The following is an 18,346-nucleotide window of genomic DNA, read 5'->3' on the forward strand; positions in this document are numbered from 1 at the left end:
GTGTGAAGGGCGGCAGCAAGCAAACATCAAACCGTGGTGAACTGTGTATTTTGAGCCCCCTCTAGTGGCTGGTCCACAAGAGAATAACTTCTAATACAGCTAATAGAGTTACTTCTTTAAGTCAAGGGATATGTGATCAACATCCTAACTTTAAACATTTCTAATGACCCTTGGGAAGGGGATGTTATACATGCAGCAGAGCAGAGCACACGTAAGAAGTTTTTATTGTCTCGACACCGCTAGCAGTAGACATGTTCTTTATATGTAGGAAGAGTGGATCCCATTCAGATGAAGAAACTGCTCTTTAAAAAAAAGCTTTAAAGTAACATTAAATGTAAAATAAATGCACCAAATACTAAAGCCCTTGGCAAGTCTGTGCTCAGTTGTAGTTGTGGGCATTCAGCACCTCTAAAAAGTAGGCCATTTATTTAGGTGTCCAACTTTAGGCAATCAAGTTTGAAAACTTTTGTCAAATTATTTCCTGTTTCTCTTTGTTTTTGCTTGTAAGCTTGTTTGAGTACTGATTTTTGAGAATGTTATGGTTAAGTGTTAACTGCCTTCAAAGAGTTACGCCCACAGTGACATTACCTTGATGATACCAACCAAAGTAGTTTTCATCATTAGGATACCTTCGGTGAAAATTGAAATAGCATGGGTTAGCTTGGCAACCTTTAAGGAGAGGAAAGGAAACTACCCATTAAAATGTAACAAAAATTCAGGTACAATCACTGCAAAATAAAATAATCAATCAAACCAATTCTTGTTAAGTGCAAACTTCCTATTTTACAGCAAAGTCATTTTCACTCTTTTTAATAGATGTGATTTACATCAAAATGGAATAGTTTTTCCTTCCAGGTAAATTCAGGTGGGTCTTTTAAGAGCAAAACAAGAAACAAAGGTGTTTCTTAGAGGCTTAATAACTATGAGGAAAATTTTCAAAAGGCACAATTGACAGGTAGGTGCCTTGCTCTGTCTAGGTACACAATTCAACGTTATGTAAAATGGAAGTAATTGTTTTGGAGTCAAATGGTGGCACTGCTTTAAATAAATTGTTTTTAAAAGTCATTTCACAGTAGTGATGGTTGCCAGCAACAGGCCCAATTCAGCAGTCCTTATTCAGACAACACCTCTCTTGACTTAATAGAATTTAGTGATTTTGGTCAACTGTCTAATTTTTACATTTCTAGTGCACTTGTCTAGTATTAATAATCACAGAGAGAGTATGCATGTACTTAGCACTGCATGATCAAGTAAGACAGACATTTTCCTGAGAGAGCTTAGAAGCTAGTAAACAGGGTTGTGAAGAAGTCATTACTGAAGGCTTTGTGAAGAAGAGCATTTTGAGGAGGGATGAGAAGGCAGAGGAATTACTACTTGAAAACAAAAAAACAAAACCTCCTCTATCTTAAGGTTTAAAGATGGTGACTAAACCCAGTATGTCAATCTGAATTTCAGTTTAATGTGAATGCATCAGACATTTGTATAAGTTAGATGAAAATAATGCACATTTCAGATGTAAGGGCAGATTCTGACTGAGAGCACCAATCAGATGCAATGACTATGTGAGATATTTATACTTTAGGCCACATGCTGTCAAAGTTGCATATGGAACTCCTGCTGAGGTCAGTGGAAGTTTTGGTAAAAACTGCAGGAAGGACACAGTGTATATTACAGTGCTTATCTATAGTTATATTTTAAAGAAAGTGATTTTAGTGTTTGTGAAAATTGCCAGACTGTCAGCCGTGGAGAATTAAGTCCTCTATCCACAGAACAGCTTCAATCCAAACAGCACTATAGTTTCTCTATGTCACATCCTCCACATGCCTCAGTCTTGACTCCAGATCTGAGGCCAGAGGGTAGCTTAGTCTTAATGGCCCATTCAGTCCTTAACCTCTCTGTTGTGACCTTGAATAAGGGCACTGTGGTGATGGGGTTTTTCATGCTGGTGATTCCTATTAACTGAAAACTGAGTGGGTGAGGTAATATCTTTTACTGGACCAACTTCTGTTTGTGGAAGGGATAAGCTTTTGAGCTCCACAGAGCTCTTCCTCGGATCTGGAAAAGTTAACTTGAGTGTCTGAGGTGTTTTAAACCTCCACAGTTTAATTTATTCCCCTCGTCTACAGAGATCCATATTTTTAACCTTTCTATTATGAGTTTTCAGTAGAATAAAAATGACTAGTTAGTTGCCAAGAAATCTGGGATTCACTCATTCCAACACTAGCCAAATTAAATTCTTACTCAGTGGACAAGTCCAGCTCTAGTATGAACAGGTGACTTCAACAGAGTTGCATCTACTTACACTGGGCTAAGTTTAGCAGCTATAAATTGTACTTTTCAATATTCTGAAGTTCAACTGCACCTCATATCGTGGTCCCAGCTGAGCATAATCTCGTAGTTTGTCTTTGTCAAGACGCGTAGGTACTTCGATAATATCATGAGTCTGAAGCTTTATAATTTTGAGAAGGGAGGTAAACATGCTTTCTGGAATGATCTGCAGAACCTTCACAGAAGAAAGCAACACAGACTCAGTGGATAATTCTTAAGTGTTAGCAAAAGCAATTCAGGAATGAAACGAATACATCTCGGTACATGCCTACCTTTCTTACATAGGAAACCAACTCGCCAGAGTAATATTGCGATACACTGAGAAGGTCAGGGCTGTTTGCTTGATTAATACGAAGCAGTGGCAAGTCAAGAGCAGATGCAAGCTAGGAATAAAATTTATAATACTTTAACTGCCTCATTTTGAGATTCTGTTACCAAATATACAATTTAAAAATCTCTAATTCCTGATGATCCTCTAAAACCCAGAATTCAAGCTGTCATTCTCCTGCTAAAGAGCAATGATACACCGTCATTCTCTCCTGCTAAAATATCTTTTAAGAAAAAACACTTCTGAAGCTGATGACCCTACATTCATTTTGTTCTTGTTTTGTGGTTTGCAGATCACGGGCAGCAGAAGGAGGCATTTTATTTTCTTATGGTCTCGTCCTCCTGCCCCATGTACTCATTTCCCTCAATCAAAAACATTTCCCATTCTTAATATTGCGGTGAAAACGTATCCTTCTAAATCAACGCCAGTTCTGCCTCAAGGTGCGTTAAGTGCATCAGCAACATCGCTTCCATCATACATTCAGCCTTCTCTAGTTCCTGCACAAAGAGCCACATCTGTGTTCAATAAAAACACCAATGTCTCCAGCTAATGTTACTAGATAACCGGACTAATTATTAGGGAAGCAGTGTGGTTTAGAGGGTAGAGTGCTGGACTTGACCTCAGAAGACCAGCGTTCTGTTCCTGGCTGTGTCACTGGCCTGTTGGGTGTTCTAGGGCAAGTTACTTCATTTCTCTGAGGCTCAGCTTCCCCACTTGCAAAATGGGAATAATGAGACTGACCTCATTTTCAAATCTACTGATGAGAGTACTGGGTATTATTAATATGAATAATTAATTATTAATATGACTAGGTGTGTTCCGTATATAAAATTATGTGCAACCTGTACTTAAAAAAATATTTAAGTCATTTTATTAATCTATGAGAAGTAATGGTAATCAGAACTAGACACATCTAAACACGTATGATCACGTATAAGTGGTCATGTATACAGATAAATTCTAAGGTCTAATTAATAGATGAGTTAAACATGGAATCATATTGTTGGCATACCTTCAACAAGAAAGTAGGAGTCATTCATTTAATTCATGCTTACCTTTAGGAAAGTAGCTCTGAGTTTAGTTACCATTGATGGGCTGGCTCTTATGCTTTCTTGCATGATAGATGTGAAGCTGGAAAAAAAAAAAAAAAAAAAAGTAAAAATATCAGGTCCATCATCTCAAACTATTTCTCTCTTGTACCACAGTCTGATGTAGAAATTGCACATGAAGTCAGTGGAAGTTACACCACAAATGAACTTGGCCAACAGTTCAGTTAATATAAGGTAAGTGGTGGAACAAGATAAGAAAGTGTCAGACACTCAGTAACACCCAGTGCAGCAACATGCCATTTATATTCTTGTGGCAATGGTCTGCCCATTTGTTTTTGGTCAAAACAAAACAAACCCGGAAAAAATCTGGATCCTTGTTACCTGGAAATCACTTAACAGGCTAAACCTTGGTCCATTTTAATCTTCAAGGGTGTTATAATTGGGTTAAGAATAGATAGCAAAATTGTAGTATCATGTAACCCTCTCCTAGAAACAAGCCCAACAAGGGTCCATAATTCCTATTCAAGGCAATGGGAGCTGACTCCTCAGAACTTCACAATATGGCCCTAGGCATTGCTACTTAGAACAAGCTGCAAGAGTTAACAGCATTTGCAAGTTTTGTGCAAAGTTAGGAATGGACATGCATGCATTTTCTCCTGAATGGAAGAGGTTGTACTTCAACAATGATAAATGGGAGAAAATTAAAAGGAACACAAGATTGAATTAAAACAAACAAACCCTGGTAACACACCTGTCAATTAACTGCCAAGCATAAGAAAGATCACCAACTATCTGCATGGTGATCAAGACCTCTTCCTTAATGTTGATTGTTCGTATCATCTGATGGAGAAACTTGCGGGTATCGGCAAGAAACTGACAAACTTGCAGATTAGATTCCAGCTGGTGAAATTCTTGGACCTGTGTTAAAACAAAGTCTCCATTTGTCTTTTTTTTTTCTTTCTTCCTCAGATGATTTGATAAAAAAGATTCAATAAGTTTACAATATTTTTCCTGCTAAAACAAACACAACAGTCATCAAAACCCTCTCTTATTTTGGAATGTTACTAAGAAAGCAATTTGGTGTTTGCTCTTGTGTCCTGGTCAAATTCTAATATGGATATTTCTCTTTTGCCTCCTACATTTCCCCATGCAGTTTCAAACAAATTTGGGTTTTCTTTTCACATCCTTTCCTATACTGATGTATAGCACTTACCAAGTGCTGTTTAACATTAGTTTTATTTTGTCTTAAAGGCTACTGAACTTAATGGGGGGAAAATTGATTCCTTTATAGCCCTTATCCTGCAATCAGATCATTACAGGTGAACTCTTATGATAATATGGAGTGGATTACAGAACTGGGGTCTGTATTTGTATAAGGGGTTTAAGTTAGAAAAACATGTGATCCATCTTGTTGATAGGCCAACACAAGCTTATCAAATGTGTTTTCCAAAGTTGCTACACAATATGGCTCCCAAGCCCCTGTCTTTACCTCCTCCAATGCCTGTATCAGCTGTACAGTTTTTCTGCCTGCTGCAGTGGAGTCGTCATAGTTTAGAGACATTATTTGCTTGGAGATCTCTCTGAACCAAGCTTGCAGGTTTTCTGTTTAACCAGGAAAAAGGAAAATTTTAAATTAGTGACTCAATCGCCACAAACACAATTGAAGATCTGATTAATAAAATGCATGACTTGCCTTTAATACTAAAAACATTAATCTTTCCTAAAACATAAAGTAAATAAACAAAGATTCTAAATTTTGCTTTTAAAATCCCAACCTCTCAACATGTGATTTTAAAAGTCTCGCAATATTTTAAAATAATTTTTAAGCTGCAGCACCACTACCAATGTAGATTGTAAAACCTGAAATTAAACCCCCCCAAACACATTTATCATCAGTGATGCTGTTTGTTTTGGTTTTGCTTTATGCTATATTTTTACAGTGAAAGTAGCCAGGGCTGTTTCAGTTTCTGGTTATGTAGTGCTGGGTTCACAACAAAGAAGGGAAAAGTTTTTCCTGCGATTAATATCCCATAAACATTTTATTTTCAGCATTATCTCTCCCCTCACCCCCAAAAAACAAAACTTGCTTATTCCATTTGTTAGTTTCATTTAAATTACCATTTTTCTCCACTCTTGTAAGAGGTTTAACTCCTGAAAAGACATCAGCAAGTTCAGTCATCCTTTCAGACCCTTCCTTTTTATAGCTCTCCCATTTTGCCTGCTTTTCTGACAGCATCTGCTTGAACATCTATTGAAAATGAAACCTTCAGTTTATGAATTTGGCACTAATGCAAACTGCCATATCATTCAATTTTAAATAGGGCTGGCAAGTGATTAACACACAAACAAAAATAGAATACCATTTATTTAAATATTTTTGGGTGTTTCCTACATTTTCAAATATATAGTTTTCAATTACAACATGGACTACAAAGTTTACAGTGCTCACTTTATATTTATTTTTGATTACAGGTATTTGCACTGTAAAAAAAGCAAAATAAATAGTATTTTTCAATTCACCTAATACAAGTACTATAGTGCAATCTCTTTATCATGAAAGTTGAACTTTACAGTAGAATTATGTATAAAAAAAACCTGCATTCATAAATAAAACAATGTAAAATTTTAGAACCTGCAAGTCCACTCAGTCCTACTTCTTGTTCAGCCAATTGCTCCGACAAACAAGTTTGTTTATATTTGCAGGAGATAATGCTGTCCACTTCTTATTTACAATGTCATCTGAAAATGAGAACAGGCGTTCTAATGGCACTGTTGTAGCTGGCGCGCAAAATGTTTATGTGCAAGACGTGTTAAAGACTCATATTTTCCTTCATGGTTCAACCACCACTCCAGGGAACACACATCCATGCTGATGATGGGTTCTGCTCTATAACTATCCAAAGCAGTTCATTTTCATTATCTGAGTCAGATGTCACCAGCAGAAGGTTGATTTTCTTTTTTGGTGATTCGGGTTCTGTAGTTTCCACATAGGAGTGTTGCTCTTTTAAGACTCCTGAAAGCATGCTCCACACCTCATCCCTCTCAGATTTTGGAAGGCACTTCAGATTTTTAAACCTTGGATCGAGTGCTGTAGCTATCTTTAGAAATCTCACCTGGAATGGTGGTTGGAGCATGAAGCGACATATGAATCTTAAGTGCATATGGCATGTAAATATCTTTCAACATCGGCTACAGCAGTGCCAAGAGAATTCCTGTTCTCATTTTCAGATGACATTGTAAACAATTCTATTGTTCTTTAAGTTTTGTGAAATCTGCACTGAAAGTGTTCTTAAAATGAACAACATGTGCTGGGTCATCATCCAAGACTGCTGTAACATGAAATACATGACAGAATGCACATAAAACAGAGAAGAGAACATATAATTCTCCCCCAAGGCATTCAGTCACAAATATAATTAATGCATTATTTTTTTAACAAGTGTCATCAGCATGGAAGCATGTCCCCTGGCATGGTGGCTAAAGCATGAAGGGGGATACAAATGTTTAGAATATCTGGCACATAATTACCTTGCCATGCCAGCTACAAAAGTGCCATGCAAATGCTTCTCACTTTCAGGTGACTTTGTAAATAAGAAGCTGGCAGAATTATCTTCCGTAAATGTAAATGGACTTGTTTGTCTTAGCGATTGGCTGAACAAGAAGTAGAACTGAGTGGATTTGTAGGCGCTGATGTTTTACATTGTTTGTTACGTAACTGCACTCAAAAACAAAACAAACAAAATCTACGTTTGTAAGTTGCACTTTCATGACAAAGATTGCACGACAGTACTTGCATGAGATGAGTTGAAAAATACTATTTTATCATTTTTGCAGTGCAAATATTTATAATTAAAAAAATAATATACACTTTGATTTCAATTACAAACTGGAATATAATATATAAAAATGTAGAAAAACATCCAAAATATTTAATAAATTTCAATTAGTATTCCATTGTTTAATAGAACGCTTAAAACAGCAATTAATCTTTTTAATCACGATTTTTTTTTGAGTTAATTGCGTGAGTTAACTGCGATTGACAGCCCTAATTTTAAATAATGCTGAAAATACTCAGTTGGCTGGAACTGATTCACCATGAACACAAGAACATACATTAAAGGCGTTAGTGTATGCTTTGAATCCAAATAAGATCTCGCTAGTATACTACATACAAACTTAATAGCACCTGTGAGGAAAAAAAAATACAGCTATCAAGGCCCATGTCTAGTGGGAGAATGCTGGATATACTGTATGTTAAAGTGTGCTTATGTCAGATGTACTGTTGATTTTTTGGTCACTAACAGAAAGATTTATTAATTTTTTATTTGCAGAGATACTGTGAGAGCCTGATTCTCCACTGCTTTACATCTTGTGTAAAGATTCATGCCTGTGTAAAGAGAAACCGTGGTTCAGGAAAGCATGTGCTTAAAGTTAAGAATGCACTTAAATGCTTTCCTGAATCAGTGCTGGGAGTGTAAAATACTACCAAATCAAAATAGTTGTATTTTATACCCACTTTATATAGGTGTTAGTGACTTCCCACTAGAGTGGTCTTTGCATAATCAGCCCCAAGTGTCCTTTGGTTAAAATAAAGCCTAAAAGAAGAATATATATTAAGATAAGAATTATGCAGTTTCTCCTAGTCAGCTTCTTGTTTGCCAGTTATCAGTCAGATAAACCAATATGCTTAGCAAATGTGTGTTGGCCGAGAATGAAATTTGGCAACCACTGAGAAAAGACATGTACAAGGCAATTCCAAGGTGCAGAATCAGCCTCTCTGATTGCAAACCCAGGTCAACGAGAAGGAGACTCATTTGCTGACATTAGTGGATCAAGCAGTCGTAATTGTTCTATCAGCATTCAATGCCCATTCCTCAGCACTATGTCACAGTTGAGGGGAAATAATTTTTAAAAAGATAGCTGTCATTGACATGTTACCTCTTTCAAGATGAACTCAAACTGTGCTGTATCCAGGAGAAGCTGGAAAAGGATCTTGGCATTGTATTTGGAATCCGTTAGAATTTGATCCTTTATTTGACGGAGACGCTTGTTATTTGGGTCACAAGCTGCAAATGGAAGGACAAAAAATTCTGTACCCCTGGAGAATGCATTATGCTGTTAGAAATGAGCCTATTTACAAATATTAGTTTCTGAAAAGATTGAGAGAGACGGGGTAGGTGAGGTAATATCTTATTGGACCAACTTCTGTTCGTGGAAGGGACTGATATCCTCCAACTTGCCACTGAACAAGAATGATATGAATAGTGGCAGTGGAAGCTTCCCCCGGTGCTCTACCGATGTACCTCACCCCTGACTTCGAGAGACTATCTGTAGTTGAGAATATAGCTAAGTCTCAAGGTACATTCAGGTTTTGTTTGCTCTGCTGAGATTGCAAAGGCACATTTTTTAGCTGTGATTTTTTTTTGATGCAGACGCCGTATTATTATTATTAGATGTTTGTTTTCTTTTAAATACCTAGAGCCGTAAGCCCTCTGGTGCTAGACGCTGTACAAACGTAACAAAACTTTTGGTTTCTAAGGATGTGCGATACCATGACGTTAAAAAGTTAGATGCAATATCCTGAAAATGGTACTTTGTTAAATAGCAAAGCAGAAGAAATAAACCAGTCTCCCTGCTCATATGGTTCAACCTGCATGGGCTAGTTCCACAGAATCATGATTTCACATTCAAGTTTTTAGGTCTGTGTCTGGTTGTAAGAATACACACGTGACACGGATACTATTCTGAGGTGAAATTTCAAGAAGTGGGTTAGTAAAAGACCACTTCTGCAAGTGACTGAAAGCAATGGTTGAAATTCCACTGGCTTCCATGATGCCAACATTAAAAAAAAAAAAAAAAAAAAAAAAAAAAAAGAGCTCCAGTCATCATTTAACATACAGAATACTGTACTAAAAGCCCAGTGCATAGCCTTACCCGAGTCAGCAGTGTGAAGCATCAGCCAACGGATTGCAACATTGCAGTCTCTTAAGCAGTTGAGCAGCTTGGGAATATTATCCAGCACTAGCTCCTCCCTCAGACAACCCTCTTTGAGAAACTGCTGCACTTGAGTGTGCACACGCTCCGTGACAGCAGCATACCGGCTTGCCTTTGAACATACAATTCTTTCATCAACATGGAACAAGGAAACATAATTTATCTGCTATGTGCAGCACTGCACAAGCACAGAGTGAGTATGAGTCAAGTAACATGCTGTAAATTCACTATCCACATAGTTTCTCTGGGGATGGCCAGGGAACACAGTTCAAGGCAGACTTTGTAACTGAGTCGTGAGATAATGTAATCTAGCATCTAGAGTCGTGGATCTATACATGAATGACAACGTTTTAAAAAATGCCTAAGTGGTTTAGGAACCTGGATCTTTGGCTCCTAAGTTACTTAAATGCTTTCAAAAATTTTACCTAAAAATGGTAGAAGCACCCAGCTGACAATGAAAAGTTTACTGTCCATCCACTAGAAAGAACAAAGCAGTAATAAAATACACTGTAAAATTGGAAATATTTGCTATAAATCAGTTGTTGGCTGTATTAACAGATTAAGGAAAAATATGTTTGCAAATATTAATTCAGTCAGTTTTTTAAAGTGAATTTCTAGCAGTTTCATTTAATATCAAGGTGATTATTTCTTGCACATGATAGTTGGGGGCTCCATCTTGGGACAGATGTTTATATGTAGGTATCTAAACATGCAGACAGGTGAGTAGGCGCTTTTGAACGTCCCACTAGGAACCTCCCTGCTGTTGATTTCAATCCCGAATGTGATTAGTTTTAAGTGTATGGATAGTTCCATTGAAGTCAGAGTCACATGAAAGTTTAACACAAATAGGCAGACAACTTTTTTGTGCTATAGTATACTTTTATATTTTGTAACCGTTCTGCAGACTAATGGTTATAAACATTTCATGAAGATAATTTCTGACTAGCAAAGGGACAGATTCTCCGCTCAGCACAGTTGCTCAGCTCCAAACAAGAGACTAAATCCCTTAGTAAAGCATCTCGAGTACTGCATAACATGATGTTGGCTGTTGGCAGCTATGAACTCAACTCAGAGCACTGGAACTATGAGGAAGAGACACTTAAATATTTACTACAGAGGGTTCAGACTTCCAGACTTGAAGCCATTCTCAATGTTGACTCAGCCGAGTTATGCATTAGAGAAAGAGGATCCATGTGCTAGTAAACACATGGAATACATGTGAAATACCCACACAACTCGAATCTTACCATGAATATAAAACGTGTATTTACTCACCTGCTCTTTGATGTTTGCAAGATCTAATGTGTAGTTGAGGGCAGTTTTTGCAGCCTTGTAAGGTTCCCATGCATCAGTTAGATTCACAGTGATTCCCATATAAATACTAATAACCTAAGGATGGAAGCAGAAACCAAATTTAAGTTGTGGTCATTCTTATTACGGAAAAGAAATGTTCTCCACCTAGAAGCATGAACAGAACAAGGTAGTTCATGGGTTAGAATGTTAGAAATAATTAATCTGTACTCAACCTCACATACAGATGAGCTACACACAAAAGAAACGTCTAGGCTACATCCTTCTTCCCTTCACCTTCATTGGAAATCCATGATTCTTAGACTCCTCCTTTCATTTGAAAGGACAGTGGCCATTTGAAATCTAGTCAGTTTTTTAAAAAGTGAATTTATAGCAGTTTCATTTAATTTCAAGGACAAAGTGTTTCCATCATTTTCTAGGACTTCGCAATCACCTTTTCCTGTTTTTCCTCCCTCTCTCCACCCCCAGCCCCCTTGTTGCTGTGTGAAAGCCCCACACAAGCGACAGAGGACTGGACCATACACAAAGGGATGTCAAATGCATAAACCAGATGAACTGAGAACACCACCTCTCTTTTCCTCATGCTCTAAGTTTAATGTGAGCTGTTACTTGTAACAGCAGTAGGCACAATGGTTTCAGACAGAGGATGAGACTTTAAAAGGAGCCAAAGGGAGTTGGGTGCCTAACTCATTTAGGCTCCTTTAAAAATCTGAGAAGCTGAAGTGTGATTAAGTTCACTGGGCGCTTTTCATTTTTAAGATCATGTAAGGTGCTTGACTGGAGGTGGAAAACCCAAGTTATAGACAGAACAGGGCAGCAGCAGTGAAACTTCACTACAAAACACCTCCACTCTGACCTGGTAGGATCATCTGCAGGAGTGAGTGGACAGCTCTATGTATTTTCCCCATCAATCCTCGGTCCCGTCCCAAGAATACAAAGAGTTGATTAGGGCTCATTGTGATAGTATTTTGTGTGACGTGGGGACCTGCCTAAAACCACTGGATCACTAATTTCACAAATTACTGAATGTCCTTTAAAGATTAAGATTTTCATTCACTAACCACTAAATGCTGATTTGAATCCAGCCTAGAAGTGGAAGGCTCTATCATAACTGATCATTCCATCACACAGTCAGCCATTTAAATATTTGCATCATTGTGGAGTGAAAGATGGTAGCATCCTTGAAAACCTATAATGCTAAATTCTCCCTTCAGATATTAGCATGCAGTTTCCACAAAGACAATGGAAGTAGCATACTTGCGTCTAGAAGCTACAGTTCCTATTTTTTCTTACAGTGCCTGCTATTATTAGTTTTTCCACTTCTCCTTGTCTTTTTCTATCTTGCTCATGTAAAACACAATTGGAAGCGACTGGACATTTGTAAAATCACTTGTTTCCACTTTTCTTTGTTTAGTAAGACTCTCTTCTTAGTTGTAAGTAAAGCTGTAAGGACAGAGATCTCCATCAAAGGTAACAGGTGGAAGCTTCTATTCCATCTGCACTTGACCATAAATGAACTGTATGTTCATAGCGACTAATATTCACAAGGGATATTTTACTGTGTCCTTTCTCAATCAACACGCTCCAAACAAAGCACAATCTAATCTCCCTAAAGGAGTTCCTATTCTAGTCTCTAAAACAGTATTTTCTACAAGGCACGCTTCAAAAAGGCACTTTAAATAAAAGTTGCACTGCAGTTTAAATCCAGCACGTAGTGTAAGAACAACAGCAGTATTTACCCAGTTATCTGGAAAATATTTATCCACTATCTCTCTCATTTTTGCTTGTTGAGTGTGAAGAATAGAAGGGTCAAAATAGAGAATCACATACAGCATGGCAGCTTGAGTAGCCAGAGCAGTGCTGCGATGCTCTGGTAATGGATATGCAGAAACCTAAAATATGGAAAAAACAAAGCATATGCAAATATTAGTATGGTGCACTTAAGAGCACAGTACATTCATAGGATAAGGCTATCATCTGTTATTTGGGTATCTTGGGCATGTAAGTCTCAAATCCATCCATCCATTATACTGAGCTCTTTACATCCTGCATCTCACTAGAATATGCAAGCTAATTTACAGATGCTATCCAGATTTTATAAAAATATTACCTTGTTGTAAATGATTCAAAGGCAGGGGAGAGCATGCCTGAAGCAGAGTGCTAAAGATGGACTGGAAGGAGTGGGCCAGGAGGGAGGCATTTGGAAGGACTGGGAGTCGGTGGGGCGAGTGAGATTAGTATCAGAGAGAGGCAGAGACTGCAATAATCCAAGCACAAGATAACTAGACCAGTGGTCCGTGAGCTCCATTCTGGCGGTCCGCGGACAGTTCCCTTTAAGGTGCGCACCTGGGCGGCTGCACATGAGAGAATGAATGGCCACCCATCTAATTAGTTGAGCCGCGCAGGCATGGCTCCACTAATTAGGTGCCTGGATCCTGGGGAACATGCACATCTAAAGGTGAGGTGGTGGCCTTGAGGGGGAATAGGAGGTAGGTGGGAGGGGACAGTGGAATGAGATGAAGGGGTGGGGGAATTTGGGATGTGCAGGGCTCCGGCGGCCAGAGAAAGAGGTGACTTTCCTCAGTTCCAGGGCTGCGGCTGCTGGGGAGAGATGGCTCTCCTTGCCAGCCTCAGCTCTGTGGCTGCTGTGGTGGGGGAAGAGACCACCCTCCTTCCCAGCCTCAGCTCGGGAGATGCTGCAGTAAGGGAAAGAAGGCACATCGATTGCATTAGAAAGGTAAGACTACTGATATTAAAATATGAGTTGTGTGCTTTTATTTGTAGAACAAAATAACGTTAATTATTAAGTTTTTTTATATACAGTGCTTTTATCCAAAGCACTTTACAATAGTTAAATAACGGTACAAAGGACATTTGGAAAGATCATTAAGTGGTCCGCCAAGACCCTCAGCAAGTGGTCCACGAAAAAAAAAAAAAGTTTGAGAACCACTGAACTAGAGTATGGAGAATTGTATTCCTTCACTTCTACACTGATAAACTGAACAAATTCCGAATATATCAATAGGGTCAAGAAAGTGCCTTTTTATTAACTGAAACCCCTTAAGAGCACCAAAACCCACTGATTAACTCACCTGGTTATATATGTCATCAGATCTCAAGCGGCCAATAACCATGCTAATGAATGTTTCACTTATGGGTACCCTACTGAAGTAACTTTCAGGATAGTTTAGAGGTCTTTTAGCTCCTGGTTGGCTTGAGTACCCAGTGCTTCGAAGCAGCTTACATATATCATCCATATTGGAATCAGCAGATCGAGCAGCACTAGGTTATAAAAGAAAATGTATCTACATGAACTGACCCATTAAAAAACAAAAACAAAAAACCAAACATTCTTTTCCCCTTACCAAGGAAGGGCGGCTATAGATGCCTATACTGGAATACTAACTAAGGGTACAAAGCATGAATGAAACAGAGAACCTTATTCATAGTTCACAGAGGACAGAAACAGAAAGCACTCAATTCAGAAGATGAATCTGACATGTTCTTTTACTTCTGAATTCCCTTTCTTGCCTCACTCTTATATTTTGGAAATGAGAATTTCCACTCTACTTTCTCATGTCTGAACGTTTGAAGAGACACCAGTTGAGGTGTGAGGATTCCTTTAAGGACTAAACAAGCATTTTTTTTTCCTTTTAACAAACATATTACTGGTGAAAGGGGTTAGATTGATATTCTTGGAGGATTTTGTGTGATTTAACAAAGATTCCCGAGTTCAGCTAGCAGCTCTATTTATTGACTGGACTATTCAGAAGTGTGCTATAACTGTGGGAAGTATATTCAGGGATAAATGTAGTATCTGGAACTCAGTACATTTCACAAACATTTTATTGTGCCTTTGGAAACTTGTTATAGTTTGATAGCTGAGGGTTACAGTACTGAAGCTCTAGGCAGAAATATTTTAGCCAAGGTGTCCAAGTCCTCATAAGGTCAGAATCAGAACAAGTCTATAGTACTGCTTATGCAACTGGATCCAGCAAGCAGCTGGATCTGTGCAGACAGACGTTGGTGCATGAAAGAAGTAACCCTAATGTCCACAAGGCTTTGCAGGGGCACCAGAATCCACCCAGGTGGATCTGATTGCAGGACAGGAGCCAATACCTCCACATCCCATATTAAATTAATGCCTATACAAAAAAAAAACCTTAGCTAAATATGCTGCATGCTACATTTTTACTATACAAACCACATTCGAATACCTCCTAGCACAAGGATACCTGTATCTATAGTAGGAAACCAAGATTCTCTCTCTGATCTCCCCTTCAATCTTCTGGTCAATGACCAGCAACATGACTCCATACAAATAGAGAGCTTCACACTGTTGAGAAATAATATTAATTAACAAATTAATGCTATCTAACACTAACATACTTTTACCATTTAATTAATATTTTAAAGCGAATTAAGTGTTCTTACATCTTGTGAAAAGTGCCATATTACAGTGCTTCAATGTTTTGTCTCATCCTTTAAACAGAGGTATCTCAGCATTACTTCCACACCTGGGCTTGCCAACGTTCATTAGAAATGGCTACTTGAGAACAAGGCTAAGTATGAGAAAGTATCAGTCTCCCTGCCAATTTATTTATTAGCTTTACAGAAATACCCACTTGTCTTACTAGCGGAGTGATCTGTGTATGGCACGAGGGCAACTATCTGCTAAAATGGTCTGAGATGATCAGCTTATATTACAGTGACCATTAAACGGTCAGCAGATGGCAGTGAGTTTTGGATCACTAATGATGTGGATCAGATCTGAACCACAATGAAGTGAAAATGAAAACGTTTCCTTATCCTCTTACCATTTCCTACAATGGATTCCTAACAAAAAATGAGCCACAGATCTTGAATGCATTTTGTGAAGTTAAAATATAGACAAAAGACAATATGTTTAAGTTAAATTTAGGAAGCGTGGATGCCAAACTAACCTAGTTGATGTAGTTTATATTACTGGTTACTAACTGGTAAATACTTACTAGAAGTTGCTTGCCATCTTCATTAAGAAGCACAGTTTCTAATGTTTGTTGAATGTAAATTCCTTCATTGAGATCATCCAAATATCTACAAACAGTAATCAAGAGTAGGTCATTCACCACAAGGAGCCCACTCTCTGCTACTCAACTGATGTGCCCTTACAAGCAAGTGGGGCAGTTTCCCCTGAAGGTCAACAGAAGAGTGCAGAAGCCCTGTTTATAGGGCTATGACAACATCTCCCACGGTATAAAAAAGTTCACTTAGCACAGGATCAACAAACACAAGTTTCTCAAGCACTGAAAAAAAAAAAAAAAAAAAAGAAAGGTCCTAATAATCTAAGGAACGCACTGGAAGCCTGAGCCCACTAAATGCAGAGTGTCTCCTGCAACATACTGATCATACTCTGGTTCAGTTAAAGCCAATGGATTGAAGAGTATTCAGTATCTTGCAGATTTGAAGCCTATATTCAAGTGAGGAGAACAGCTCCTTTTTAAGCCATCCCTTCACCTCTGTATGGATGGAAGTAAACTGAAGAGCAGAGCATGGAAAGGAAAAATTAGGAACTAGTCAGACTCGGAGGAAAGACTGGAATATTATGCAGAAGGTTAATCGGAGCTTCATCACTGGAGTCTAGAGGGCATTGACAGTTTGACAGGAGGCCCAGAAGTCACCTCACAAATATAACATTGTAAATTTCTCTAATAGATATCCATTCTGTTTTGCAAGAGCAAAGCTGGAAGTGGAATGGTTTCATCTTAATTGTTAAGTGGGATATATCTATCTAAAAAAGGTTTTCTAGTACCGTCCATCACCACAGCAGCTGAGCACCTTCCACATAAAATCAATAGCTACAGCAAAGTCCCTGTTGGACTTTGTGGAGTCTCTGGCAATTCTCGCTTACATGATTTCATGAGCCTTTTAAAACAGTAACCCTGGGGTAAAGTAGTTACTTAGAAAAAAATAATTTAGGAAAGCAGTGCCATTGGCGGTCAGAGATAGAGAGGTACAAGCTAAATTTTTTTATCTTAATTCTTATACTCTTTTGCAACATCAAAAAATTGATTTTATAATAATAGATCCCCCTTCATTCACAGATGTCAAAAACATTTTACGAAGATGGGCAAGAATCATCATTTCCAGTTTATTCATAAGGAAAAGGAGGCACAGGTGAAGTAACTTGCCTAAGGTCCATCAACATGTTGGAGACAGTGATAGTAGCATAATGCAGTGTTCATTACAGCAGGTCATGCTGTTAAGTAACACAGAAATATTTTGGCAGAAAAAAAAACGATTAAGATCATACAGTTACTGGAGTCACTACATTAACAAATCTTACACACATACCTGTTTAAATCTACAATATATTTATGGACACTTTGAAATGCTAGATAAAATCTTGTCAAAATTTCTATGTTGTTTTCACGAAATTCTTCATCTAAATCCAGTAACTCAGGTTTGGTTTCCAATTTGCCTTCACAGATCTCAGGCCCCTAAGAAGAGGAAATTGATTTAAAAATTATTAAGAACACTGATCAGAATTATGACAGTTTGTTGTAGAAAACAGTACATGAATTATTATGTATTGAGCAACTGCATCCACCTTAACTACCAAGAAAGACCATTGCCAAGGTGTGTTCAACTAACTTTGGTTTCACAATTAGATCTTCCCCCAAAAGATATTTTGGACATTTGTACTTATAAATCAATTTTATAATGAAAGGTTGATGGATTTTACATTTTATTAGGAATTCTTATATGGAAACTGCAAACACAGTTATTAACACTTTGGGTGAAAACATGGTCCTATTGAAGTCAGGAAGACCTTTGCCATTGGCGTCAGTGGAGCCACAATTTCACTCTTAATACTTTTGATCCTCCCATATTAAGGCTGGATTCTATGACCTTAAGTGCCAGATTCTTCATACAGCAGCTCACATAATTAGTCTTTTCTAATCCATATTGTCTCTTTGAAGGCAGCAGAACTATGGGTGTGTTAGAAGGCCCGGGCCTCATGTTATTCCTCAAAGGTACATATTTACAGACTATGAGAAAGGAAGGAAACAGCTGCAAAGGGCGCTCTCAACTTGAACTTCATAAAATAAGTAACTTAAAAAGATATTTGAAGTCTAACAGTGGCCTAGGTCCTCATGGCAATTTTTGTGAATTTTAAAAATTTCTTTTTCTCTTGGTGCTGTGTGAAAGATCCACACATGCAGGACACAAGGACTGACTGACAATACAGGTAAAGCAATGAAACTGACAGCATATAAAGTGCTGCCAATTGCACAAAGTAAACAAACTGAAACAAATCATTTTTTGTCTCAAGTCTCTTTCAAATATAATGATT

General features: G+C 38.0%; 1 protein-coding gene across 2 annotated transcripts in view; it reads right to left on the bottom strand.

Moving 5' to 3' along the window:
* The window catches only part of WASHC5 (WASH complex subunit 5), a 36,444-nt gene that overhangs the window by 12,098 nt on the left and 6,000 nt on the right, over positions 1-18,346 (bottom strand). The window contains exons 3-17 of one of the 2 annotated variants that reach the window (XM_050940625.1): positions 17,344-17,489; positions 16,002-16,086; positions 15,246-15,346; positions 14,103-14,292; positions 12,750-12,902; positions 10,975-11,088; positions 9,640-9,811; positions 8,644-8,771; positions 5,824-5,953; positions 5,195-5,307; positions 4,457-4,623; positions 3,712-3,787; positions 2,601-2,711; positions 2,363-2,503; positions 589-669 (exon numbers count right to left, since the gene is read on the bottom strand). In XM_050940625.1, coding sequence (XP_050796582.1) covers positions 589-669; positions 2,363-2,503; positions 2,601-2,711; positions 3,712-3,787; positions 4,457-4,623; positions 5,195-5,307; positions 5,824-5,953; positions 8,644-8,771; positions 9,640-9,811; positions 10,975-11,088; positions 12,750-12,902; positions 14,103-14,292; positions 15,246-15,346; positions 16,002-16,086; positions 17,344-17,489 — 1,908 coding nt within the window. The remainder of the gene's footprint in view (positions 1-588; positions 670-2,362; positions 2,504-2,600; positions 2,712-3,711; positions 3,788-4,456; positions 4,624-5,194; positions 5,308-5,823; positions 5,954-8,643; positions 8,772-9,639; positions 9,812-10,974; positions 11,089-12,749; positions 12,903-14,102; positions 14,293-15,245; positions 15,347-16,001; positions 16,087-17,343; positions 17,490-18,346) is intronic. The other variant, XM_050940626.1, reaches the window with a different exon arrangement.

This window comes from Gopherus flavomarginatus, chromosome 2, assembly GCF_025201925.1.
Source record: "Gopherus flavomarginatus isolate rGopFla2 chromosome 2, rGopFla2.mat.asm, whole genome shotgun sequence".
In the NCBI taxonomy this organism is placed as follows: Eukaryota; Metazoa; Chordata; order Testudines; family Testudinidae; genus Gopherus; species Gopherus flavomarginatus.